This window comes from Panthera leo, chromosome C2, assembly GCF_018350215.1.
Source record: "Panthera leo isolate Ple1 chromosome C2, P.leo_Ple1_pat1.1, whole genome shotgun sequence".
Taxonomy (NCBI): Eukaryota; Metazoa; Chordata; class Mammalia; order Carnivora; family Felidae; genus Panthera; species Panthera leo.
Window position 1 is genome coordinate 79212781 of NC_056687.1, and position 27644 is coordinate 79240424.

The following is a 27644-nucleotide window of genomic DNA, read 5'->3' on the forward strand; positions in this document are numbered from 1 at the left end:
AGGGTAACAATAGGAGACAATGGGAGCTTTCCATGGTTCTAGTACACTTGAAGCAAAAACATCAAGATAAAACCGAAACATTAGACCTGATACATAGCTCAATCTTTCCCCCATCACATTCCCTACCATCTCATACTTTTCAGCACTAAACACACTCACCCAAAGTTGACAATGTTTAGCCAAGTCACATCTCTTTAAAGGGAACAATCCTGCCCTCATTGTTTGTTGCCAAAAGATCCATACTTTGGACCACTTATGTAACCCCACATCAAAATGTGACCCACGGAAGCAAGGCTGGACACCTGACCAAAGGTCCATGAACCGGCTGGTGAAGAACCTTTGGCCGATGACAAAAAGAGAAGCAATGTTATTAAACGTCCTTCTCTTATCGATTTGGGTGAAGAAACGTAACAAAACTGCCATGAGGATGGACTGTGGTCACGATACGCCAAGAAGACCATGATTGTGGCTAATTACTAATAATCAAAACACACAAGGAGATAAGAGGCCAACTACTGGAAGGGGCTGAGGAATAAGGAATGTGCCAATAGTGCAGAAGAGGATCAAAGAGGGAGAAGGAGGCAGGGAGGGAGAAGGAATGAAAAGCAAAGAGAGATGGCCTCATCCCTGAGCCTTCTGCCATCAGACTCCATCCACATGGATTCTTGAGATAAACTCTTTTACATGGGGATACTCTGTAGGGACTCTGTTCCCCAGTCAGCCCAAATGAGGCAGCCAGCGCAAGATCTGCTCGCTTGTGAGGACGACAGCCCGGGAAGCCAGGTCTACCTGTGACATCATAAGCACTGGCCTTTCCTTTCTAAAACTCAATTTTTTCCTCTTGAAAATGAGGTGTATGAGCCTTCCGGGTCCACTTTTATTTTTTCAAGTTCTCACAATGTATGGGTCTATAATGACATTTCACAACTCACCTGCCGTCATCTTTGTTGCCTGCTTACAACCAGATCTAAACCAGAAACAGGCCACCTCAGAGCTTATGCCAACTCAGCTATAAGTAAATAGCCTCATTTCTCACTGTTCTGTGCAGATAAGAAAGCACAAAGAGGGGTGGCTGGTGGGCTCAGTCGGTAGAGCACGTGATTCTTGATCTTGGGGCTGTGAGTCCAAACCCCACATGGGTGTAGAGATAACTTAAAAATAAAATCTTAAAAAAAAGCAAAAACAACAAAATACCAAAAAAAATAATAATTTCCCTGTATTTACTCACTCATTATTTCAACATAAAAATAATATTGAAATATTGATAATACTCAAAGTAGCTCCTTGTGATTAAAATAAAGATCAGTTTGCATGAGCATAGCTATAGGGTAACATGGAAAAATGTATTACCTATGTTAATAAAATGCATATCATAATAATAACCACAAGAAGATTATTTGACAGTAAAATAAACATTTGCCACACCTTCTTAAAGCAGCAGAATCCTCTGCTGGAAATGAAATTCTATGTGGAACCTCATTACATAAACAGATAAAAACAGAACTACTCTGGTTCAAATACATCAGGAGAAGCCCAGGGTTCCACCCAGCAGGTCCTCCCCATTAGCTCCAGTAATGTCCCAGAAGCACTTCTATAAAAAGATAGTTCAGAAATCACTGCTGCAGGTTCTCTAGGCAAGCTATAGATGAAGAAATGGGATCCTTAAGGTCCACCTTGCTAGTCAGTCCCATACATCGTTTAGCAAACACTATACTAAGCTGCCTTTTCTACTGTGTGTGTGTGTGTGTGTGTGTGTGTGTGTGCGCGCGCGCACGTTCGTGTGTGAAAAAAGGAGGCACAGGCATATCTCAGAGATATTGGGAGTTCGGTTCTAGACCACCATGATAAAGCAAATATTATAATAAAGCAAGTCAAATGAATGTTTTGGTTTCCCCATGCCTATAATAGTCATGTTTACACTGTACTGTGGTCTATTAAGTGTGCAATAATAGCATTGTCTAAGAAAAAAACCAATGTATCAAAATACTTTGCTGTTAAAAAAATGCTAACCATCACCTCAGCTTTCAGCAGGTCACTATCGTTTTGCTGGAGGATCTTGCTTCAATGCCGAGGGCTCCTGACTGGTCACAGTGGTAGTGTACTGAAGGGTGGGTGGCTGTGGCAATTTCTTACAATCAGATAACACGGAAGTTCACTGTATCGATAGAATCTGCTGCTCACGAACAATTTCTATGTAGCACGTGATGCTGTTTGATAGCATTTTCCCCACAGGACTTCCTTCAAAATTGGAGTCGATTTTCTCAAACCCTGCTGCTGTTTTATCAACTATGTTTATGTGATATTCTAAATCCTTTACTGTCATTTCAATAATCTCCACTGCATCTTTACCAGGCCTTGTTTCCATCTCAAGAAACTTTTCTTTGCTCATGCATAAGAAGCCAAGTCCTCATCCATTAATGTTTGATCCAGGGACTGCAGAAAATTCAGCCACATCTCCAGGCTCCACTTTTCATTCTATCTAGTTCTCTTGCTGTTCCCACCACATCTGCAGTTACCTTCTCCACTGAAGTCTTCAACCTTTCCAAGTCATCCATAAGGGCTGGAATCAACTTCTTCCAAACTGCAATTAATGGTGATATTTTGAACTCTTCCTGTGAGTCATAAATGTATTTAAAGGCATCTAGAACGGTGAATCCTTTCCAAAAGGTTTTCAATTAACTTTCCCCAGAGGAATTACAGTCTAAGGTAGCTATATAGCCTTAGGAAATGTATTTTCTTAATAAGACTGGAAAGTTGAAATTACCCCTTGATCCATGGGCTACAGAATGGGTGTTGTGTTTACAGGCAGGAAAACATTAAACTCATTGTACATCTCCATCAGAGCTCTTGGGTGACTGGGTGCGTTGTCAAGGAACAGTCATATTTTGAAAGGAATCTTCTTTTTTTTTCTCCCCCTGAACAGTAGTTCTCAAGAGTGGGCTTAAAATATTCAGTAAAACCATGTTGTCAACAGATGTGCTGTCATCTAGGCTTTTCTGTTCCACTTACAGAGCACAGACAGAGTAGATCTTGCATAATTCTTAAGGGTCCTACCATTTCTAAAATGGGAAATGAGCACTGGCTTCAACTTAAAGTCACCAGCTACAATAGCCCCTAACAAGAGAGTCAGCTTTTGAAGCTTTGAAGTGAGGCATTGACTTCTCTCTAGTGATGAACATTCTAGATGGCATTTTTTTTTTCTCCTGAAGAAGGCTGTTTTGTCTCCATTGAAAAGCTGTCGTTTAGTGTACCACCTTCATGAATTATCTTGGCTAGATCTTCTGCATAACTTGCTGCATGCAGCCTCTATCTCAGCAGTTGCTGCTTCACTTTGTACTTTTATGTTATGGAAATGGCTCCATTCCTTAAAGCTCATGAACCAACCACTGCTACCTTCAAACTTTTCTCCTGCAGCTTCCTTATCTCTCTCAGCCTTCACAGAACTGAATGAAGTTATGGCCTTGCTATGTATCAATTAGGCTTTGGGAATGTGGGGGAATATTGCAGCTGGTTTGATCTTCCATTCAGACCAGTGAATTTTTCTCCATATCAGCAATTTTCTTTCTTATCATTCATGTATTCGCTGGAGTAGCACTTTTAATTTTCTTCCAGAAATTGATTGTGTTTCACTTTATTGCATTTGCAACATGGTTAACTGGGCAAGAGGTCTAGCTTCAGGCCTATCTTGGCTTTCGACGTGCCTTCCTCATTAAACTTAATCATTTCTAGCTTTTGATTTAAAATGAAAGATGTGTAACATTTCCCTTCACCTCAACATTTAGAGGTCACTGTAGGGTTGTTAACAGGGCTGATTTCAATATTGCTGTGTCTCAGGGAATAGGGAGGCCCAGGGAGAGGGAGAGAGGGGGGAACGGTCAGTCGGTAGAGCAGTCAGAACACAAACATTTATGGATTAATTTTGTCACCTTGTATGAGTGTGGTTCATGGTACCCCCAAGGATCACTGATCACAGATCACTATAACAACTGTAATAATAATGAAAAATTTGAAATATTGCATTATTACGAAAATGTGAGAGACATGAAGTGACCAAATGCTACTGGGAAAATGACACCAATTAACGGGCTCCACACAGGGTTACCAAAAAGCTTTATTTTGTTAAAAAAATAAATGTAATATCTGTAAAATACCAGGTATGCCTGTACACCCAATTGAAATATTTATAAAGATATCCATAAAATCATCTGAGATCATGGAAACTTTCCCAGAAATGCTTTGCATAATACAATTAATACAAAAAATTACAAGTAGAAATTTTAAAAGGTAGAGAAAAAAAAAGAATCAGTTTGATTTTCCATTAAGGAAACATTAATTTGAGGCGTGGCAGACGGAGAACAAGAAATCATTTGAACCTATGAATTAAATAGACCGAATAAAATACAGTTGGGTCCTCACCATAGAAAATATGCAACAGAAAACAGGCCCTGCCAGATATTTCCACTATTGATTTTACTTTAAAACCTTACAGAAGAGGGGAGCCTGGGTGGCTTAGTCAGTTAAGCATCCGAATTTGGCTCAGGTCATGATCTCGCAGTTCGTGAGTTCGAGCCTCACGTTGGGCTCTCTGCTGTCAGCACAGAGCCCATTTCGGATCCTCTGTCCTCCTCTCTCTGCCCCTCCCCCACTCTCTCTCTGTCTCAAAAATAAATAAACATTAAAAGTATTTTTAAAAAATAAAAATAAATAAGACCTTACAGAAGATAGTTTCCTTATTTTGCATTTTGATAATACAGGGCCAATGAGTTACGGCACGATAAATTTGTGACAGAAGCCACTTTCTCACATTCCTCCACAGAATAATAGAAATAACCAAGAGCAAATGTTTGAATACATAGAACTTTGATATTAACATCATATATCTGCTCATCATCCTCAAGCTTTTTTTTCCCCCCTTGAATCCTTTCATGACCCCTCAAAATGATGACAAAATTGAAAACCAAGGAAAGTATTCAGTTCCCATGTGTAACACGAAGGGGCATGCCATCAAAGTGGAAAAGGAGTGAGAACTTCTCTTATACATTTGTGGCTGTGATTCTATGTGCTGAGCTCCATCAATCAGGACTTTCAGATAAAGGATGTTTGGGGAAGTGTGACTAGATTGTAGATGATTAGCATGAAAACGGTAACTCAGGCTTAAGAAATATCAGAACTGGAAGGGAGCGTTAAGGGGCTCTTCCAAAATTTTCACTGAAAAATAATGATAGTGCCCCCCAAAGAAGTGATTTAAATGTCTGAGGTAATAATTTAGTGAAGGGGTTGAAATAGGACTAGAATCTGAACATCCTATACGGGGAAACATCTTCTCCAAAGCAATAGCTCAGACGTTATTTCAACCATTGTTCTTACGAGCCTACAATATAAACAGAAAGATCCTCTTGTCCCATTTTACAGATGAGGAAATGTTACAAAAGACAGGAGCAGAGACATTCCGCATGGATTTCCACTTCACTGTTGGGATAAGACCAACAAAATGGAAGAATCATCCTCAAGCCAGTTCAACTGCAATACTAACGTACAGGCGCAAACAAGAGCTACCAAAATTCCTAGAAGAGAGATGCCAGAATGGGTGGGGACATTTAGGTTCACACCCAAAGGAGACAGGAAGAATCTTAGCCACCATCTATCACAAGGCCATGTTGAACCAAAAAAGGAAACAAAGGACCAGAAAGCTTAAGTGATTTGCTAAAAGTCCAACAGCCAAATGATAAGGATGGGTCAGGGAGACCTAAGTCAATGCTCCCTGGCCCCAGTCCACCCACCCAAAACTCCCAACTGTCAAGAAGACAATATTAAAATGTTCTCCTAATAAACTTACAAGTGTGCTAATGTCAGAAGATGACTTAATAATAGTGAGACCCAGAAAAATGATCTTGATTACCTACCCAGAACAACCACAGAATTCTCTTTTGCCACCACGGAGGTGGGTGTATGAGTCAGGAAAGCAGAAAGGAGCAAACTAGGCATTTGGTCCTGGTTCTGCCATAATTCATCAGGTGACCCTGGGCCAATCGCTTTGTCCTTCTAAGCTTATGTTTGCTCACCAGCAATATGATGGGTTTAGACTTGATCTTTACAGTTTCTTCTGGTTCAAAAGTTCTGCTTTTCTAACACATCCACCTACGTGCAATCTACCTAACATTATAAGGAATCTAAAGTGTTTCATTGTTGTTGATATATTTTTCCTCACTTGTAGCCACTTACTGGAACCAAATTACTCTGTTTCTATTTAGTTTAAGTGTACTTTGATAGTTGAAAATACAGAAGATACAGAGCAGCCACTAACAAGATGCAATTTGAAACAGCCACTTCAAAAATAGGTTCATAGATAGCAACTTTATAAAGGAAACTGCTTTCAGTTACCTTGTCTGGAGGGCCAGCAGCTGATTAATGGAAATGGAAGAAAATAGGGGAGGGTGACAACATGCTAGCAAGCTGGCAGAAAAGGACAAGACAAACCACACATGATGTCTTACCTCACAGGCTAAACATGGAAAAGATATGGGGAGCAGGATTACTGAAACTGTCAGGAATGTTATTTTCTAATAGTAAAAGATGCACCTGCTCCCTAATAATTGTCCCAAATATGTTCATCCTTTTACCTTGGTCAAACTTGCTGTTCAAAGGCAGCTCTGGGAAGTGGCCTATGAACTAGTACAATCTCTGGTCAGCCACTCTATCCCCTGTACACAGCCTGGGATGCAATGACCGCTAGGAACGTGGGGAAAGGAAACAGTGGCTTTGTCTGCACCACCATCATCAACAGGCAAGTGCCTGAGCTTAAAAAAGAGCTTGTGTCAATATTTCTCATTGTATTGCACAGGCAGAGTCCTGTCTGTGCAAATAATAATAATAATAGTAATAACAGTAATAGTAATAGTAATAGTAAAATAAATAGAGATTGGTAGATATGATTCCTGTTGAAAAAAGAGGATAACAAGGGTCAGAGAAAAAGACCACTTTCCATGTCACTCAGGTAGAAAATGGAAGTATTAGAATTTAGGACTCAAACATTTCACTCCCAGGCTCATGCTCTGGCACCTTCCATGACACCAAGCCAGAAATGCAAATAGGAAAGGTTTTCCCTTCAAGCATCGAACTGTGATTATCCTATCAGGTTACTGGGACTCAGGTCACAGCCGTAACTATAGTTAAAAGACAATCTCCAGTCGTCTCTTTTGCTTTCTACTTCTCCATTGAGTACAGGTTTCATTCACCTTTCCAGAAATATTTATCAAATACTCAGGCCCTATTAATATGAAGGAATTATTAAAAAAAAAAAACGAAATCAATGGTTCTCATCTTCCAAGTGCTTACAGGTGCATGAGAAAGGTTAGTTGATCCACAAACGACTGTATCACAGAGCTGAATACAGGCAGGTAATATTCAGGTATAGGAGATGCAACACACTAGAGCAGAAAAATAGAGAAATCAGAAAAGGCTGCATGTACTCGAGGAGAATTGAAAAGATCTTGAGTGGAGAAAAGAGAGTTAAGATATTTCCCACACGAGCATAAAGACATCGGGGGAACACTGTGGCATGCACTAGCACTGGGCAAACAAGAATATTCCTGCAGGTAAAAATAGAGGAAGATCAGGCTCAAAGGGTCAGCTGCGGTCAGAAAGTGCAGGTGGGCAAGTTCTGTACGGAAGGAGCTTGGCCTTTATCCAGGGTAGAGACCTCCAACGGGTACGTGCGTCCCCGTGACGAAAAGAGAAGGTGGGCAGGGGTGGTTGTATCTCGGGACGCAGTGTGGATGTGGGAACAAACACATGGTATGAATCACATATATTTTAGGCGGTGCACAGACAATTTACATCAACGACACTCCTAGCAGGAATTCCTATTTTTATGAAAAAGTTTACAATTGATAAAAAATAAGTACAGGACTCTATCAGGAAGCTGTTGATTCCACCTTAATCGGGGATGAATGTGAATCGACAAGACAGCACGCATTTCTGCGTCCACCCTCAGAAATACAAGTTAACAGAGCGCTATGCGAACACTGACTTCCCCGGGCAGAGGCTACTCAGAGTGGAAAAGACATTTATTTAGTAAGGAGCAAAGCTATCCGAGTCTCAAGGTTCTCATCTCCACTTTAAAAGCCTTTCTCAACTCCAGAATTCTGCTTACACCTCATGTGAGGCTTTCCCCAGAAATGTTTCCTTTTTCACAGAATAATCAAGCAATAAGCAAATGGCTACCATTTACCGGAACAAATAACAAAGTTGGATAAGGAAGATCATAACTGGTCATTCCTACCTTTCCCTCCCTGGTCTCCCCTACTCCAGTGTGAACATTTTTCTTTAGGATATATTCCACTTAAACCAATTCTAGGGGTTCTGTTCCCACTTGTGGTTCAAAGTGGAATCTGGGCCCTCACCTGGATTTAAACCAAAAGGATTGAAAGTACTGAGATGTTTTTGACCAAGTAACATTCCCTTCTCAGTTTTTTTTTTTTTAAGTTTATTTATTTATTTTGAGAGAGGGAGCACCACTGGGGGGGGGGGGAGGGGCAGAAAGAGAGAGAGAGAGAGAGAGAGTAAGAATCCTAAGCAGGCTGCACATTGTCAGTGCAGAGCCTGACATGGGCCTTGATCCTATGAACTATGGGATCATGACCTGAGCTGAAATCATGAGCCAGAAGCTCAACCAACTGAGCCACCCAGGGGCCCCCACCTCTCAGTTTTATGTCCCCCTGTGAAAATGGGAATAATAATACAAACCCCACAGTGACATTGTGGAATCCAGGTGGGATAAGGTCCTGGGAATGGCATGTCCAGCAGAATGCTAAATGTACAGTAGGTCTTCTGTAAATGCCAGCTAATAGTGTGTTCTATAAATGAGAACGTTACAGGATGCTACTCGGTGAGTTCTAGGAGACCCTCAGATACTAAGTAAAAAACCCTGGTCTCAGGGTGAGGCTAGAATTTGGTGGCTGCAGACAGATAAGAAGAAAGAGACTGGGTTTTGAAGGGAAGCTGGGCCTCTTCAGAGGACAAGAGTGTTTCAAACACTCATGAAAAGGGAAAATTCTTAGCGGCCTGCCCACCTTTATCAGATCAGAATCTTTGGGAGCAGGGCCTGGCAATCTGTATTTGACAAGCCCTTAGCCCCTCCCCCAGCTCTTTTTAACACTAAATTTGAAACCTGCTGGCCTAGAACTTGGTCGCCTGGTGCTAATGCAGTGCTAACAACAATAACTGGAACAATTTCATTAAAATCCCACAACTTGGAACGCACTTAAGGAGAAATTCTTTACTAATGTATTCTAACCCAGTTCCCGGGGACAGGAAAATGCTGGTCTGACAGCACTCTTTTCCCACCCACAGAGCTGACAGAGTAAACACAGTCCACTTCACTTCTCTTCATTTGTAGAAATGGCAACAGCACTTGGCACCTCGAAGGGGTGCTATGTGTCCCCATTTATCGGTGTTCATAAAGTCATCCGGGTGTTCTGATAAATCAACCATAAGTTGGCATTATTCATAGCACCCTGTTGGAGCTTAATACATATTCAATTAAAAAACAATGACAACAATACAGCAATATCCACAAATTAGCATTAATTACAGCCTTGTATTCTTCTCACCCTGCTGCCACAATTCTATCTCGGCAGAGCTGTTTACATCTGGAGATTGCACAGACCCTCTCATGAATGAGGGGCAATCTTTGCTCAGTGGAGTCAGCATCGCCTCTAGTAAAGTTCCTATCACACTTGCCTCAGAGCCTTGATTTTACAGAGGATCCTCTTATTTGACAAACACTAGGACAGAAGGCAAACCTCTCTCCCCTGAAGAAAGACAGGATGCTGCAAAGCATCTGGGACTCCTCTGTTTCCCATACCCCCTTGTCTCCAAGTGGCTCTAGACTCTAGCTCTCCTTTGCCAGTGTCGTGGCCATTGCCCCAGTTCAGGCCCTCATCTGCCTCATGAGACTCTTGCAGTTGACTCCAAGCCATTCCACCATCACCACATCTGACCCCGTCAAGTCCTACTATATTATAGAAATCCATCTGAATAGAGATCGGGTGACTTTATTCTCCTTCATAAGGTTATCATTGCCTGATGATAACTAATACAGACTCAAGCTGGGAAAATCCACTACTAAAGAGAAGTGATCCATCTACTTGAATTAGGAGAGTGGCTGTAAGACCCACAGGGAACTTTTACCAAAGAGGGATAGCAGAGACGGACAGAAACAGGAGTCGGGTAGTCGGAACAGCTTAAGCAAGGTCTGTAAGGCTGTGTCTGAATCTATGGTTAGGTTTCAGCTTTCTCCAGGGGACAGCATTTGGTCCCCAGCCAAGCCAGCTACTATCAAGAAGGGATGTCACCATTCCGTCCCCCGCCTTCCTGTCCTGTCTCTCTCAGACACCACGGCACATCTTACTGTGTTAGGCTACGCTGACTCCAGTCTCCCATCCCGCATGAGCCTTTGATATGCAGAGCTGAGGCTGAGGAGTCAGAGTCCAGTGGGTTTGAGGGTTCATCAAGAGAAAAAGAAGGAACTTATGTGATTTCACTGAGTAACTATTTTCACTACAAAAAATTCTCATATTTATTTTTCCCCTTTTTGAAATGGCACTGAGGAAACACATGCCAGACTGCCATGAACAGGGGCTGTACTTTCCAAACAGTAGCAAGGACTAAAAATAGAAAAGTGTGATTTGTTCAAGATGTATATAACTTCCTCTCCCATTTCCTTTCCCTGCTACCCTGAGCCAGTACACAGAAGTGGTACGTGTTGAGCCGTTTTGTTTGCTTACAACAGCATCAAAAGAGTGATAAGCCCACGTATCGTACATACTCCATAGATGTTTCCAGAAAATTCTATTACCAAGACTAATAATGAGTCAATGAATCAATCAATCCACCCACAAATATCAACCAGATGTTCCTCAATGAGATAAAGCTTATGCGTGATCCAGTTATATGAGCTGTGACCCAGACTTTAGACCTTTTCTAAAAGGGGAATGAACAAGAGGAAAGTAGAATGAGTTGAGGCCATTGAGTCCAGAACCCTCAGCTGGGGTTGGGGCCAACTCTCATACTGTGTCATCTTTGGTGGTTCACTTAAAAAATCTAGCCCTCCTCCCAGTTCCTCATCACAAGAAAGATGGGCTGGATTAGGGAACTTCCAAACCTGAGTCTCTAAGATTTTTGATGTTAAATAATTTGTATAGGTCTCTTCCATGACATATTTGTATTCTGGCTTTATCATATATAGTTTAGAGGCAATATAAATGCATATGATATGATTACACCAGTCCACAAAGAGGCATATATTAAGTGGCAGGAAAACATTATTAACTGATTAATTGTCACCATTATTATAAACCACATACTACTGGATACTCTGTATTCCTTATCTTAATTAATTCTCAACATAACTTTCTAAGAATGTGTCATTATTCCCGTTTTGCATGTGAAGATGGGTAATGCGACTGGTAAGTGATGGAGCAGAGCATCCTGGCACTAAACTGTGGGGTCAGGTCACCACAACACATTACCCAGTTAGTAGAGCCAGAAAAAACAGAAGGAAGAGACTGGTGGCATCAGAAGCTACCAGGAAGAAAGTCGGATTTGAATGTAGCAATTCAAAATGGGAAGGATTTCCAATCAGTTGAGAAATGAGGATGTCTCAAGCAGCAAGAAAGACATAAGGAAAATTAACTCAGCATGGGAAGCGGACAATGAGGACGTCAGCTTCACAAGAGCAAGGCCCGTAAGGGGAATAGTGAGAGATAAGATGTACTTTAAAGAGTGAGGTAGGTCATGGAATATTCTGAAAATCAACTAAGGGAAGAAATTTAATGAGGCAGGCAACAAAAAGTCAGAGGAAGAAAATAACATTTTTTGAAGACTAATCGGTTAGGGATATGCAGCTGGAATGAAACAAACAAACAAACAAAGCCATTTAAAAAAAACAGAATCAAAACAATGAGTCTATTGTGATATGGAGAAGGAAGAAGCTAGAACAATGAATAGTAAAATGAAGAGATGAGAGTACACTTGAGAGTCCTTTTTGAACCAAAAATAGTAGATACTGGTAACAGACATATTACAAAAGGAAGACATATCAGCAATGACCAGAGTTTAGAACTTGGAAGAACAGAAACACTTGAGAAACTTAACAGAAGACCATGGGCGAAGGGAAGGGAAAAAAATTAGTTTCAAACAGAGAGGGAGGCAAACCATGAGAGACTCTTAAATACAGAGAACAAAGAGTGTTGATGGGGGGAGGAGACAGGGGAGAGGAGAAAATGGGCATTGAGAAGGACACTTGTTGGGATGAGCATTGGGTGTTGAATGTAAGTGAAGAATCATGGGAATCTACTCCTGAAGTCAAGAGCACACTGTATACTTTGTATGTTATCTAACTTGACAATAAATTATATTTTAAAAAATAAGAAAATATGGTGGTGTTTCTAACAGAGTGGAAGCCTTGGGGTAAAGCGATGAGTAGCTCTGGGACACACTGAGTGTGAAGAGACAAAAGACTTTCCATGTGGGAAGGCCCTAGGATAAATGGCATGAGAGTTGTCTAAGGGAGAGAGTCATCAGCAGTTCAAGTCATTAAATAAGCAGAGATCAAAGATGACTCTATTAAAGTTATGATTTCTACTGATAGAAGACAGAAGGTCAAAAGGGAGAGCACTGAGTGGGCACCTCAATTTAGGATGGGGGTGGGGGGCAGGCTGGTACCAAAGAGAGAAAAGGAATAGTCACAGATACAGCAGGGGAAGTAAGGAAGTTGTGTAGAGTGAAAACTGAAGGAGGAAGTGAGGAGGTTCAAGTCGTCAAGTGTTACCTGCCTGAAAGAGGTAGATGTCAGAAAAAGAACAGTCACTAGGGAATCAGAGGTGGTGACAAAAGTGTACAGGAGCCATTTCAGTAGAGTGGAAATGACTTCTGTGGATGCTAAGACCATGGCTTAAGTCCCAGTTTATAGAGAGAAACATGGCAGGCAGGAAAGCAAGGAGAGGAGAGACTCTTACTTAATGAATCTGTAACTGTACAAAAAAACTTCTCTATAGTGGCCATGGCCTGAAACTGGTTTCTATCCCCGCTGGGTCAAGAAAGAATTACTAAAGTGACACTGTATGACTTTCAACGAGCGAAAAGGAAATGAAAACAATCCTCTAGGTACATTTCAACTTTCAAAATGGCTTGATGTAAAATGATAATAAAAATGATGAAGTCTCCTGAATGTGTACTGTGAAATACTCTACTGGCTGCCATGTCCTTTATTTACTTGTTTGATCATCTCTTCATGGAAAACCTAAGCCTGAGCTGGCCAGGTACTATGTGAAGTTCTGAGACAGATCTTTCTAAGTCACAGCCCTGACTTTGAAGTGCACAGGCTGTAGTCAGCTGGGGCTTGGATCAGTACATATCTGATCAGGGGATAGTCGGCCATTCTCTTTTCAATACTCGCCATACAATCAAATACAACGTTGAAAGGCCATGCAGTGATTCACTGTGGGGCTATATACATTGTAATAGAAAGAATTAAAGCTCAAGGATGTTGAAATAATATTATCAAAAACGAACACTTTTAAGGTAAATCCTTACTGTTTTAGAAAGTGCTATCAAATGGGTTGTTTTTATCTGATCATTAGAAAACAACAACAACAACAACAACAACAACAACAACAACAACAACAGAAAATAGAAAGCATGATACTAGTTTATGGCTGAAGAAACGGAGATTTGGCTCTTAGGGATGGTCTTCCCCAAATCACATCCTGTACAGTTCAAAACAAAAGTGGTTGTAGGACAGACGTAGGCTGTTTTAAGCACTGAAAGGAATAATACAACTTATGGGGAAAGGAATGAATCTGAGTACCTTCCCTCTCTCTCTCCCTCTTTGAGGGGGAGTGTCTCATTAGCCAAATCCTTTACTTCTAAAAATAACAGCAAAATCATCTTTTTTTATCATATGAATCCTCCTGTCTTGTATTACTCCCCATTCCACCTTTTAAAAAACTTCCCTAAAAACAGTGTATCTACCAATTATCACCAATGTTACTTGTTTTCCCTCATAATGAAAATTGTTATCTTTACTGAAGTTTATTGGTGAAATAAATATAAAAACAAACAAAAAACTAAGGAAAGAATTCCATTTTACCGGCTTATAAACACATTTCCCACCTTTTAATGCCAAAGTACACTCTTTCAATCCATAAAGATACATGCAGTTGGAGAGGAAAAAAAAAAAAAAAAAAGAGTCTGAAGACAATAGTGCCACAGAGAAATCTACAACAGAACTCACAAGAGGAAGAGCTTCCAAATAGTGAGTACTTGGAGAGAAAATGACAATTGGTGTTTTGTGCCCTTCATTGAAAAAGAATATGAAGGAAAAGTAACAACAAAGCAGGGATGGCAAGAGAGAGATGGGAATGGACTGACAGGACTCAGGGTCTGATCCCTGCCTGGGACACTTAATACCATGGAAACTGGGACTATTACTTTGCCTCCCTGAGCCTCAGCATCTTCACTTACACAAGATGGGGATTATCCCTACCTTTCCCTTTTCAGAAGTTATTTAAAGGCTCAAGTGAGATCAAGTGTATGAAAATCTGTTATTTAAAAACAAAACAAAAAACACTCCAACTCAAGTTTGGAATTTATGGAATTTGCAGGCCTTGGACAGGTCACACTCACAAAAGCTAATGATAAAATGATGATAAGAATAGTGTAACCCCTCAAGGACTAGCATATGTATTGCATGCAATATTATACTGTAAGTTATCTGGGGGGGGGGGGGCATAAATACCTGACTTTTGAATGGATCAAGCAAAATCAGTTATGCACAGAAAACCTCCCCAAAACATTGGGAGTTTCACAAATAAAATCTGAGTTGATGCCCTAGGTTTTTGGTCTTGGCATCTTCCATTCCCTCTTTTACCCTTTCTTTCAGATCAAGTTGTTCTGTGCCTGTGTTGAGTGGATTATGTAAATACAATGGAACTAAAGGATTTGTGAGCCCAACAGAGCCTCCTACCAAATCCATGGATAAGAAGTACATGGTACATACAATCTGTGAGGGGATTGTCAGAGAAGATGCCGAAGGCCAGGATGGAAGTGTGCTTATTTCCACTAAAGAACGACATGGAAAGCAATCTCCGTGGCCCCTGGCCACCAGCCATGAACACATATTGTTGATGACTTTGGCTGCTTTTAGAGAATTCAAAATGATCTGCCTTCTCTCATTTGTAAGGGAATTGATACTAAGCCAAGAGGCTTAAAAGTCCCCAAAATACATTTTGTTTTTGTTTTTGTTCATTTAAAACTAAATCACTGCTTCCAGGATACTTGTGAGATCTAAAAAAGTTGTCTCAACTTGTTGGGACATTAAAATATATTTTAATTGGTTAAAATATATCGGTCCTTTTTTTTTATATGTGAAGATCAGGTAAGATCATATAAAGTATTTTGCAATTTGTAAATTACTGTGAAGTTATAAAGAGGTGATATTTTATTACCAAAGCAGTGAATTTTAGAACTATAAGAAAAGATTAGTTCATCGAATCGTTTGTTTTACAGAGGCAGTTTGTGAAAGTATCTCTTTAGCGAAAGACTCAAAATCCTCACGCATTTAGGAGCAAGGAATAGGATTTCTGGTGATTCCTGGGGAGGCACGGGGCAAACCAAAGACAGCGACAACTGTTCCGGAACTCAGCACAGAGGCCAGCTAGCGCTGAATTGCCCAATAGTGATGACATCAACAGTAAACACTAAGTGCTGGGATATGTCAGGCACATACAATATTCTCTATACGCATCTCACAACAACCCAAAGAGGTAGATTCCAGTTTACAGAAGAGCAAACTGAGGCATGGGAAGGTTAAATAACATGGCCATAGGCATACAGCTAGTGGGTGAGGGGCTGGGTATCTGGATCCAGCGCACACAGTGTTAGCCATCATACTATGTTATCCCTGAAGCTTGACTTGGCTTCGATGATGCAACCAAAGAGGGCTTTTCTGTGGTGAAGCCCTCGAGGGCAGGAGAGTGAGCTTGAGATAAAAAACAAAAGGTAGCATTACCTGACTTTCATAGCTGACTTTGAGCTGTCACAACAAGAAGGGTGAGGGGGTGGGGGAGCCTCTTGGGAAATGATGTTTGGAGTATAGAATGTCATAACAGCAGTAAAATCACTTAATGAGTTCATCCTTTCTAATAAAAAGTTCTTTGCCACATTCCCTGACACTCCTGGTGAAATACTCATTGAGAAGCATGGATGGGGGAAAGAGTGAGGGAGGAAACTCAGAATCCTAGAGAACTCAACCAGAGACCATCCCGCAACCTGTTTCTGCTCTTACTTGGCATATACAGGACATTGCAATCGGGGCTTTGCTACCTGCCTGTGGATCCCCACAGCTAAGAAGTCGCCTCAAGGATGGCAGTAAAGCTCACTGGTCTGCTCTTGGGCTGTGCATCTAACAGGAACCCTTTCGTTCGCCCGCCTCCCCTAATTACACACATAAAATGGAGACCAGGTGCAGAGACCCACTCTGTGGTCACCATGCTTATTAAAGGTCTATATATTCCTGACCTGGAAACAAGATATAAGTTATCTACGTCAACAAGCACGGCAAATCCAGAGCCACAGTCCCCTACCACATTCCCTCCCCTAAATGCAGGTGGATGTAGCATTTAGAAGAGCAGACTACCAGGGTGCCTGGGTGGCTCAGTCGGTTAGGCATACGACTTCGGCCCAGGTCATGATCTCGCGGTCTGTGAGTTCGAGCCCCTCGTCGGTCTCTGTGCTGACAGCTCAGAGCCTGGAGCCTGTTTCCGATTCTGTGTCTCCCTCTCTCTCTGACCCTCCCCCATTCATGCTCTGTCTCTCTCTGTCTCAAAAATAAATAAACGTTAAAAAAAAATTTATAAGAGCAGACTACCACCACAAAAAAGTTAAAAAGTAAAGGAAAGCAATAGGGGTTCTCCCATTGGCAAAACTACTGAAAAAGAATCCTAATACAAAGAATGGAGAAGAAATCCAGCATCATAAAATAGAGGTCCTGTAAGGACAAAAAAGGCAAACGAAAAGTTAAACTGCTTTGTCTTAATAACACAAGAAAGTCCCCCACCTTAGCTAAATAAAAAAGATCAGAAAGATACACTGACTGCCGAGTGGAAACACGGGGTAAGGGTAGGGACCTGTATCCAGGTGCAGTGCCGTGAAACCACAGACTCCCCCAAATAAGGCTTGCAGATCCAACAAAGAAAAGATAATAAACTGGAAAAAGAATCACACCGCAATCAGATTTCTCATCCGTAACACTAAATGATACTAAAATAAGAATATAGACATCTTCATTGAATACTGAAAAAGGAAATTTGATCCTAGAATTCTACCTGCCGCCAAAGCATTACGTAAATATAAAGGCAAAAATAAGTCATTTTCAGATATATAAAAACTCAGGAGCTGGATCATCCATGTAGCCTTTCCAAAAAAAAAAAAAAAAAAAAAAAAAAAAAAACCTTACTGTGGCAGAGATAAAAAAAGAACAGAAGGAATCAGAATGATAAATTCAAGAAAAAGAAATAGCAAGTAAGACACACTGCAATAAACAAGTAAAAGTTATAGTTTATGAGGTGCCTGGGTGGCTCAGTCGGTTAAGTGTCCAATGGCTCAGGTCATGATCTCACAGTTCATGAATTCGAGCCCTGCATCGTGCTCTGTGCTGATGGCATGGAGCCTGCTTGGGATCCTCTGTCCCCCCTCTCTCTCTGCCCCTCCCCTGCTCACTCTCTCGAAAATAAATAAACACTAAAAAAAGTTACAGCGTATTAGTAATGCGGTGATACAATTTAACGTGAGAAGGGGTCCTTTCAAAAGAGTTTAAGTTATACAGTTTAAAATATTACAGCATAGTCTCCAAATTGCCTTAATAAGCTTTTAGATGCATCAGGAAGAAAAATGCTCAAACCTCACCTGGTGTAGACACTGGGCACGGGGTATATGTTCAGATCATGATTTTTCCGTGATAGAGAAACATTACTGAAAACAGTTGAGCTGCACTGTTTGATTTGTTTTCATTATGAGACAAAACATATTAAAAAAATAAGTAAGCATACTACAGCTTTGAAGAAATCACTGAGATTCTTGGTGACAGCGACAAAATGAGAAAAAAAAAAAAAAAAAAACTTCCACTGACTCAGAAAGAACCAACTCCAATTTTACATACCTCTAGGCAAAGAAAATTTTCTGAAATAGGCAAATATTGTAAATTGCTGCCTACGAAGAAACTCAAGAGCTAAAGGAAACCTAGCCTCATTGGTTATCCTGACCTATGGCCTTACTGACCACAACCAGTTTCTCCACCAGACTTTTCTTACCCAGCAATTGGCCGGTTCTTCCCTGCAGGAAGCATACGTGTGCCCTAGGTCGCATCAAGGTAGCAGTGGCAGGGGTAACGGGATTGACAAGTGTGAAGGAGTGAGTGTGTGGACACATACTCTACCCCTGATCCCCAGAAAAAGGTTTACCTCTTTCAATAGGTCCTTTAAAAATATGGAGGAGAACACCACGGCATTCCATGCAAAAAGTTTCAAACTGCTACATGAAATATTGCGCTACCCCCTAGGGGCTCTAGGCCTGCTACTTTCCAAGAAGCTCTTAGAAGTCTAGACACCGAAAATCTTGCTCTTTTCTCGTCTGAATTTCCAATCACATGATGATTCAGAGAGAAAAGCAAACAGGAAACCTTTGAAATTCACTTCTAGAAAGTCATATTGACCAAAGCCATCCACATGCCTAGGAGCCCACCAGCCCTACTAAACATGCACTGACCTACCACTGCAACCATAAAAGGAGGAGATAACCATGAAGCAACCTGCTGCTGCTATCGCCACTGCTGTCCCCAGGGTCACAAGCAACCCTACAAACCAACCAGGGCTTGCTAACCCAAGGCCCAGGGAATAAGGTAAAGGGCCACGAAGAAATAGGCATCTCAATCACTCCTTTGGTATGTTTTCGTAGATCAAGATACTCTCGCGTTCTCACCGTGCAGAAAGGACAAGCACTTCAGAGTGGATTAGAGCCACTGATCATTTCGGTTTTCTTAAGGCAAGACTGCACATTGCCTCCACTCATTTTAGCCTTTATAGCTTGGATCTCCTTTTTTACCCAGCCTCCTCCTTCCTCAGCCCACTATCAGGCCATGGAAGGAATGGCCTCTACAATGGAGTACGTCAAAGCCATATAAAGCAAGTCTTGCTGCCTGTTTCTGCGAGTGCATAAAAGAACGTGGCCATGGTTGTGGGCCTGAGCCCTTCATGTCTACAGGTAAAAATCCATCATTCCATACCTGTGAGCACGACTGTACTAGACTATGAGTCGCAAGACACAGCTTCCAGGGCTGGCTCTGCTAAAACTATGGTAGATTCTAAAATTATTATTGACATACGTGGATAACTGACTATAATCTATCGTTTGCCATGTACATAAAGGAGCTTTGAAAATGTTTTCAGAAGAACAGAAATGAGTTGGCTTGCAAACTTTGAAGACTGACTAAGACAAGACCATAAATAATTTCAGAGGTTTCCTTTCTCCCTTCTCTTTTCAATTAACTCTGGGCATTTCCCCAAGTTCGGTGCATAGTTCACATTACACTGTTTTCACACAGGCCTCCGGAAAAGTCACTTCTTTCAGCAGCTCTCATGATCAACTTCTTGGGGCAGACATCACCTATCCCTCCCCTGGCCTGACTGTTCCTTTTCATGGGCACTGTGTTCTAAGATGGTAGGACGAAAATCACTGGAAAGAAATCATGGGGGCGCCTGGGTGGCTCAGTTTGTTAAGCGTCCGACTTCAGCTCAGGTCATGATCTCCCTGTTCATGAGTTTGAACCCCGCCCTGGGCTCTGTACTGACAGCTCGAAGCCTGGAGCCTGCTTCGGGTTCTCTGTCTCCCTCTCTCTCTGTCCCTCCCCCACTCTCACTTTGTCTCTCTCTCTCTCCCTCCCTAAAAATAAACAAACACTAAAATAAAACTTAAAAAAAAAGGAAAGAAATCATACAGACACAAATTTCCGTTCCATAAGAGAAAGGAGTTTTTAACATTAAGGAGTAACCGACGACAGGCATCATGGTCTATTGTCTAAGGTGGAGGGATTGTGGTGACAGCAGGAAATGTGGCTGTGGCCATCCCACTGGGATGAGCAGAAAAAGGGAGATGAAAACAAGGAGTATATAGATCTCTGGAGAGTGGGCAAGTTAAAGCAAACCACGGGACTGGGTCACAAAGAGAGAGGCAATGAGGAGATATCAACTGGAGGTCATGAAGAAAAGTCAAGCAGAGATCTCACAAAAAGTGGATGTTAAATATCGGGCACCTGAACTTAGAAGCCATCAGGATAAGTCCCTGAGGACTTCTAGGAAGTGTGCCAGAGCTGTCTGCATGGGGTTTCCCACAAGTGCAACAGGTTATGCCTGATGGTGTGTAAAAAATACCACATGGCATCCAACAACAGATCTGGAGATGTCACCCTTATCTTTAAAATATTAACAAACACCTGCAGTAAACTGACAATGATTTCAGAATAAAGGGCAGATTCCACAGCTGGCAATGCAGGCCTACCACACTACTTCGTGCTCTCCTTCAATACTCTTATATTTGTTAGTTTATTGCTAAAAGATCTATTCACCCCACCTGAAAATTAAGGTCCTACATCAGCCATCAAAGTTCAGTTCAGTTGACACTGTCTCCAAGAAGCCTTCTCATAGATCTCCAGTTAGTTAATTTACTTTTCCCACCCTCTACCACAACATAGGACTTAGCTTGTGCTTCTGATCAGAGCATGATGACTAAGAAATAATTTATTATGGAACACTATAGCTTAAAAGCTGTGTTTGTGATTCAGAGGTATTATTGTGATTTGATTCAGAGGTGCTATCTGTGAACCATCTCCTTATCCATCAACATCATCTCACCTGCAATAGTCACCCATAAATACCTTGTTAAACTAGAAAAAAAAAAATTAGGAGATCCAAACAAAAGAGAGATACTGGAAGTATGATCTCTAATTCCCTTGTAAACCTGAAATTCTATGAGACATTCTCCACCTGTGAAACTATTCTAAGCAATGCTATAGGGCTGCCCATTAGCTGGCTGAAATAGGAAGAAATTAACAACTGCAGCATCAGATTAGAACAACACTACAGGGTCCTAAGGTCGAGAGTCAGGACACTAGACCCATGATGCCAAGTTCTAAGGCTACAATCTCTAGTATATATGCTTTACTTACAGAAGTTACTCAATTTGTGTTGAGTGAATGAAGAACAAATGAATGAGTGAAATGGTCACTCCAAATCTCACAGGTCTTGAGGTCAAACTGATCTTGACAGAAAAGAAAAGATAAAGCCCTCATTTGTTTTCCAAGATTCATTTTTTTCTCTTAAAAAAAAAAAGGATTCTCAGAACAAGAAGTTTTGAATTGAAGTATTTGCCTTTTGCAAAAAAATACGTAAAAAGTGTGTAGCAGGTCTCAAAACTACAGGACACTAAGCAAAACTCCAGCAACACCTAGTCCTTCAAAAGAAAACCATATAATCCCGTCATCTGAACCTCAGAGACTTACAGGCTGATGGAAGACTAAAGCAAAGCCATGTGCAAGGCCATCTGGTACAACAGGAAGGACAAATCCAGAAGTCAAGATTTCTCAAAATGAGGTATGGATGATAGGATCCATACCTTCGTGAGACTCAGTTTCTCCATCTGCAGACACAGGGAACTAATCCATTTAGCGAGTCCCTGAAGAGGCTGTAACTAATGGCTGGCGCCAGGGTTGGACTAAATGATCTCTAAGGTCCTTTTCAGCTCTGACAATTTTAAAATTCTATAGTCGTACTTAGTAGACATTATTTGGACTCTGACCTGAAAATCTGGCTAGAAGCATAAACAGACTTCTACATAAAAACACATTCACTAGCTATAATTTGGACTTGGCAACCTGAAGTTTCACCAGGGCCGAGAGGAAAAAGTGCAAAATTTTCTCCAGCGATTACCTTACTTTGGGCTCTATTATACAGTTCATATTCCAAGGTGGTGCAACTATGGCCAGAGCAGGGCCAAGTCGCTATCATTCTCACACAAGGGAAGGGCATACCCCTGTGCTTTTGAACTTGCCAACAATCTTCCATATCTTCAAGAATAACACGCCTCTCCTACCAGATGTGTCCTTTCCCATTTGGCAAACTCAATTTTATTTTTTGTCCTTCCTTCTGTTTTGCAAAGAACATAAGCCAACATGGCAACCGGCGTTTTGTTTATTTCCTTCCTTATAGAAAACAAAGTCATGGTTTTGGTACATTTATCAGGAAAGGTCCATAGAGGAGAAGAGTTTTTGTAATTTTTATGAAAGCCCATGTTTGAATTCTTCTTCATTAAACCTTTTGGCAAAGCCTTATAATTACCACTGTTGTTATTTTTATATAGTGATAGTTATATCAAAATATCTGGATAGCCATTATAGCTTGCCAATTTCAAATCCATCTGTATTTCATTTGGTTACTAGAGGTAGTAGACAGTTACCTTACTTTTAATTATGAGAAAAATTGGACTCAGCGTGACCTGTTGAGAATTACGTAACTAGAATAAGCTGTTCAATGAACAAACACAAGTCTTCTGTCACAAGGTCAAACAAGCTTTTAAGAACTGAAGATTTAAAATGCAACAAAATAGCTTCTATAACGTTCCAAGAGAGCAAACAGACTAAATGAAATTTTTAATTACATAGATTCAACAATATGCAAAGAATAGCCCTGGACCAAATAAGAGCAAAGGTATATACAAGACAAATTTAAGAGTTTTTTTTTTTCGTTGTTAATAAAAGATGACTAAAAATAAGGAAAATTGATCATATTATTTCTATTTGCCAAGGGACCTATCTGTTGCATAAAATAAATATAAACTTTGTAGGATTCCTACCCATTAGTGGCATTTGAGCTTTGATTTTATTAGCTTACAACATTTTATCAGCAAGATTTTATAGGAAAGTCAAGATTTTTGTAGGAAACCCACAATATATATATCTAATACATAAAATTTTTAATGGATTTTGAAAAATCTAGGTTCCAAATGGACTTGGAGGCCACTGGTTATAACTGGAACTCACTAATTTTAACTTCTCAATAGTACAAAAAGCTTCTTCTATTACTTAAGTTCTAACATATGAAAATATACTCCCAAGAAACTCACATGGTTTACTCCCTCCTCCCTACTCCAAATCGTTGCTCAGGTGTCCCCTTCTCAGCAAGGCCGCTGGATCACCCTTTCCTCCAACCCACAGCCCTGATTTCATTCTAATGTTCTTCGTAATCAATGTACCTATTTTGTTTATATCCACCAGTTTTACTAACATGGCAGTTTCATGCGGGTAGAATCCTGTCTGTCTTTTTCACTACAGAATTCTCATGCTATAAAAGGTACGCACACCGGCACACGGAATATTTGTTGAATGAATGAATCACTTCTTCCTTTGTCTCTCCCAACCTGAAATTTAGGAGAAAGAAAGCCAGACAATGGACTGAACCATTTAAGCAGTGATTTCCCATGGCTTTTCTTCTTTAAAACTTACTATGAGGGGAGCCTGGGTGGCTCAATCAGTTGAGCATCTGACTTTGGCTCAGGTCATGATCTCAGAGTTTGTGGGTTCGACACACGTCAGGCTCTGTGCTGACAGCTCAGAGCCTAGAGCCTGCTTCAGATTCAGTGTCTCCCTCTCTCTCTGCCCTTCCCCCACTCGCTCTCTGTCTCTCTCACTCTCTCTCTCCAAAAATAAACAAACATTAAAATTTAAAAAAAAAAAAACTTACTGTGGGAAATTGTAAACATATGTAAAGGTAGACCAAATATAGATAGAATCAACCTCCCTCCAAACACTCAACAATTACCAACTCATCACTAATCTTTCTTTCACCTATTTTCTTGCTCATTAGCTCCCTATTCTTATTATTTTGAAGCAACTACCAGACACCATTAATTTCCTCCCCAAATATTTTGGATATATATTTTTCCTTCTATATATCTATAATAGCATCATCACCCCTAAAAGACAACATGATTCTATAACATTGCTATTTAGTTTTCTCTCCTGATAGGAACAGCAGTTAGCTGCCTACATTGTGGCATCTGGTCACCCGTGCCTCTACAAGGTTACAGGCTGAGAAGTCCTTCCACTGTTGCTTCTGATCCCAGCCGTGGGTTGCATGCAATCATCACTCCCTGGAGCACAGCACTTGTATAAGATCAATACATCCTATAATGTGCATCCCTAACCCCACTTGACCCCACTCAGAAAAGAATATCCCAAGAAGGTTTGCTGGCGCTTTTGCTAGAAAGATGTTGCTGGCCAATTAGGACCCACAGTGACCAACCAGAGCCTTAAAATATCACTCTTACCCACGCAGAATGCAATGTTTGTGGATAGAGAAAAAAGGCAATAAAAAAGCACAGTTGGTCCCTGGGATAACAAGGAAACGTGGAATTCTCAAATGGCATTCCTAAAAAATGGCTTTCAGTTTCAGAACAAAATTAGGAGGTGAAAGGATTTCTAGGGCTTCAGAATGCAAGCCAGCAGAACTCTGCAAAGCTTCAGTGGGGCGTGTTGCATTAAAGTACCTTAGCTCTTTGTGAGTTGTAAAGCTCTCTTTAGGCTCTGGATAAATGTTTATCCACCACAGAAACAATCACTGAATTCATGAGCTTCCTAGCATGGCTTATTAACATGACTTCCACCACAGATCTTACCTGTGCCCTGAAAGCACCTTCATCAAGGGGTGGTGGAGGAGGGAAGTTTCCAGAGCCAGACGGAAGAGCACCAGGATCATCTAGAGGTGGAGGTGGGGGTGGAAGAAAATCACCTACAGAAAGGAAATGCACACATGAAATTAACATAGACGCAATTTTGTAGGACTCTTAAAAAACGTATATTTGCTGGCATTTTACTGCTTTTTAATTGGCCTTGACGCATCATTGTTTTGTCTCAATGGCAATTATTCCCTATTACAGTTCCCTTCAGTTAAATTGGTAGCCTTAATTTTGAGAAGAATGAGGACAGGAGTTGATACTTAGAAGTGAAATAAAAGCTAGCCTACAGGAGGAGGAGTTGGATATGTTTAGCTTGAACAGGGAAGGTGTTCGGGGTGGTGAATTGCTGAGGTGGGTAAGACTTGGTACTTACCCTCAGTAAAGTTTTCATCAAGCAGAGGCGGAAAAAATGTACCCACAGATAAAGGAAAAAGAAGATACAATTTATTAAGATGGAGAAACGAACTCTTCTGGAAGCTAAGAAAAAGGAAAACTTATGCCCAGGTAGAGCAACAAGGAAGGCTTTTACCAGACCATTTAAACTGCCCCTGAACAGCAGTTCACAGTGACCAACGAGTCCACTCTTGGCAGAAAGACAGGGGAACAAAGGCATAGCTTAAAACATCTAGGGCCTAGAGAATAAGGAGCAAGTCATAATACAGCATAAATATAGGGATGTAAAAGAATACTAGTGAACAATAAAACTAAGTGCAGTGACAAAAAGAATTTTTTCTTTAAGTGTGCTGAACATCTAGTAAGTAGTTCAAATTTTATCATGCTTGCGGTGGGGAGCCATCAAGCATTTCTGACAAGAAAACATTTGGTTGCAGTATGATTTACTAAAGACTAATCTAAAAGCACATGCAGGGCAGATTAGGAGGAAGGGGAATAAGAAAGCTCTGATATCAAAATCTATATACAATCCAGGCAGGAAGTGATGAGGGGTGAGCATATCAAGAAAGTTCAACATCATTGCCCAACGAGAAGAGCATACCAATGTCGTGTTTTTGGAAGAGAGCACCTAATCTCTAAGGTCTGAGGTGCAGACATAAATCTAAAAGCTCTGTGGCTTCATGATATGGAAATTTTTAAAAATACTTTGCAAGAAATTCTATTAGGAATAGGAAACTTTCATTTAAAAAAATCTGTTTGCCTTTTTTCTTTTAAAAATAATATTTTAGATAACAATAATAAGTAATATTCATGAATAAGTACTTTTCCTTGCATTTCAGTTGCTCAACACTTAGCAGCAGGGCAGGAGTTTCTGTCACTCAATGAGTTGCTTTTGGGTAGAACCAAAATACCATGATTTAAGCCTTCAAAAAAAAAAAATCTAAACTGCACAGAAGAAGGATGGTGGCTTGGATTTCATTGTTCTGATACACCTTGATTCATTGTTCTGATGGTTCCTCTGGCCCCTATTTGCCTTAGAAATAACAGACTTCAAGTTGGAAGAGTAGCTGTCTAATCTAGCTTCCGGCCATATTCAGACTACAAAGCAGTGAAATACACTATATATTTAGAGTACTCTGCTTTTTAGACTCCCACCATGCACCAAACCACTGTGCTAAGATTTTCACAGGCTACCTATTAGTCCTACAACCCTTCGTCCTGATGGTTCTCAAAATTTATAGAGGTCATCAGGATCTCGGAAAGGTCTGGTAAAACATGGATGGCTGTGTTCCACCCTCAGAGTTCTTGATTTAGTTGGTCTAGGGTGGGGCCCGAGAATTTGCATCTATTTTTTTTTAATTTTTGTTTATTTGTGTGTGTGTGTGTGAGAGAGAGAGAGAGACAGAGACAGAGAGAGAGAGAGAGAGAGAGAGAGAGAGAGAGAGAGAGAGAACGCAAGCAGGGAAAGGGTAGAGAGAGAGGGAGAGAGAAAATCCCAAGCAGGCTTTGCACTGTCAGCACAGAGCTGGATGCGGGCCTTGAACTCACGAACGAGATCATGACCTGAGCCAAAGTTGAGTCAGATACTCAATCAACTGAGCCATGCAGGTGCCCCCTGAGAATTTTCATTTCTAATGAAATGAAATGAAATCACTCCCAGGTGATGCTGATGCTATTGGTCTGGGACGACACTTTGAGAACCACTGCATTTTTAGACCCTATAGGATTAGAAAGGTTAAATGACTGATGTCATATAGAAATATTTCTATTTCTCTTACTTTTCTGGGTGTGCACATCTAGGGACGTGCTTTGTCCATATCCTTATTAGGATTATAAGTCTCATAAACCTTCAGTAACTCTACCCAGTAGTTCTAAACACTGGCTACATACTAGAATCACCAAGAAAGTTTTCTCAAAATGCCGATGCCCAAACTCCATCACACCAATTGCAATCAGTATCTTGGGGCTGGGGGAAAGCGAGTTGGGGGGAGGCGTCAGGTGCCAGTATTCCTTTAAAACCCAAATGATTCTAATGTGCAGTCAGAATCAAGAGACTAATTTGACCTTCCTTTGGCCAAACACTGCACTGAAAAATATTTAACACCTACTAAGTAAAAATGAATCGTCACCGAGTTGTTTTCTGCCTTGGAAAGTCAAAACATACAAGAAAAGGGCTCACAATGAGATACTGAGTGATCAGCGAAGGAGGTCTAGGTTCATGGAGACTAGTCCTACTAAATTCTAGTGCACAGCCTCATTTTCTGGTCCAAATGTTCTATCTGGACCTAGGTCGTCTTCATGCATAATTTAAAAGACAATTTCTGAGCACCTTCTTATACTTTACCACATTTTATTATGTCACAGAGAAATGTCAGAGCATTAAACAGGATAAGAAGTAAATAGAATCT

General features: G+C 40.8%; 1 protein-coding gene across 6 annotated transcripts in view; it reads right to left on the reverse strand.

Moving 5' to 3' along the window:
* The window catches only part of LOC122229688 (LIM domain containing preferred translocation partner in lipoma), a 680467-nt gene that overhangs the window by 350387 nt on the left and 302436 nt on the right, over positions 1 to 27644 (reverse strand). For all 6 annotated transcript variants that reach the window (XM_042955071.1, XM_042955069.1, XM_042955072.1 and 3 more), the window contains one exon: positions 24784 to 24896. In XM_042955071.1, coding sequence (XP_042811005.1) covers positions 24784 to 24896 — 113 coding nt within the window. The remainder of the gene's footprint in view (positions 1 to 24783; positions 24897 to 27644) is intronic.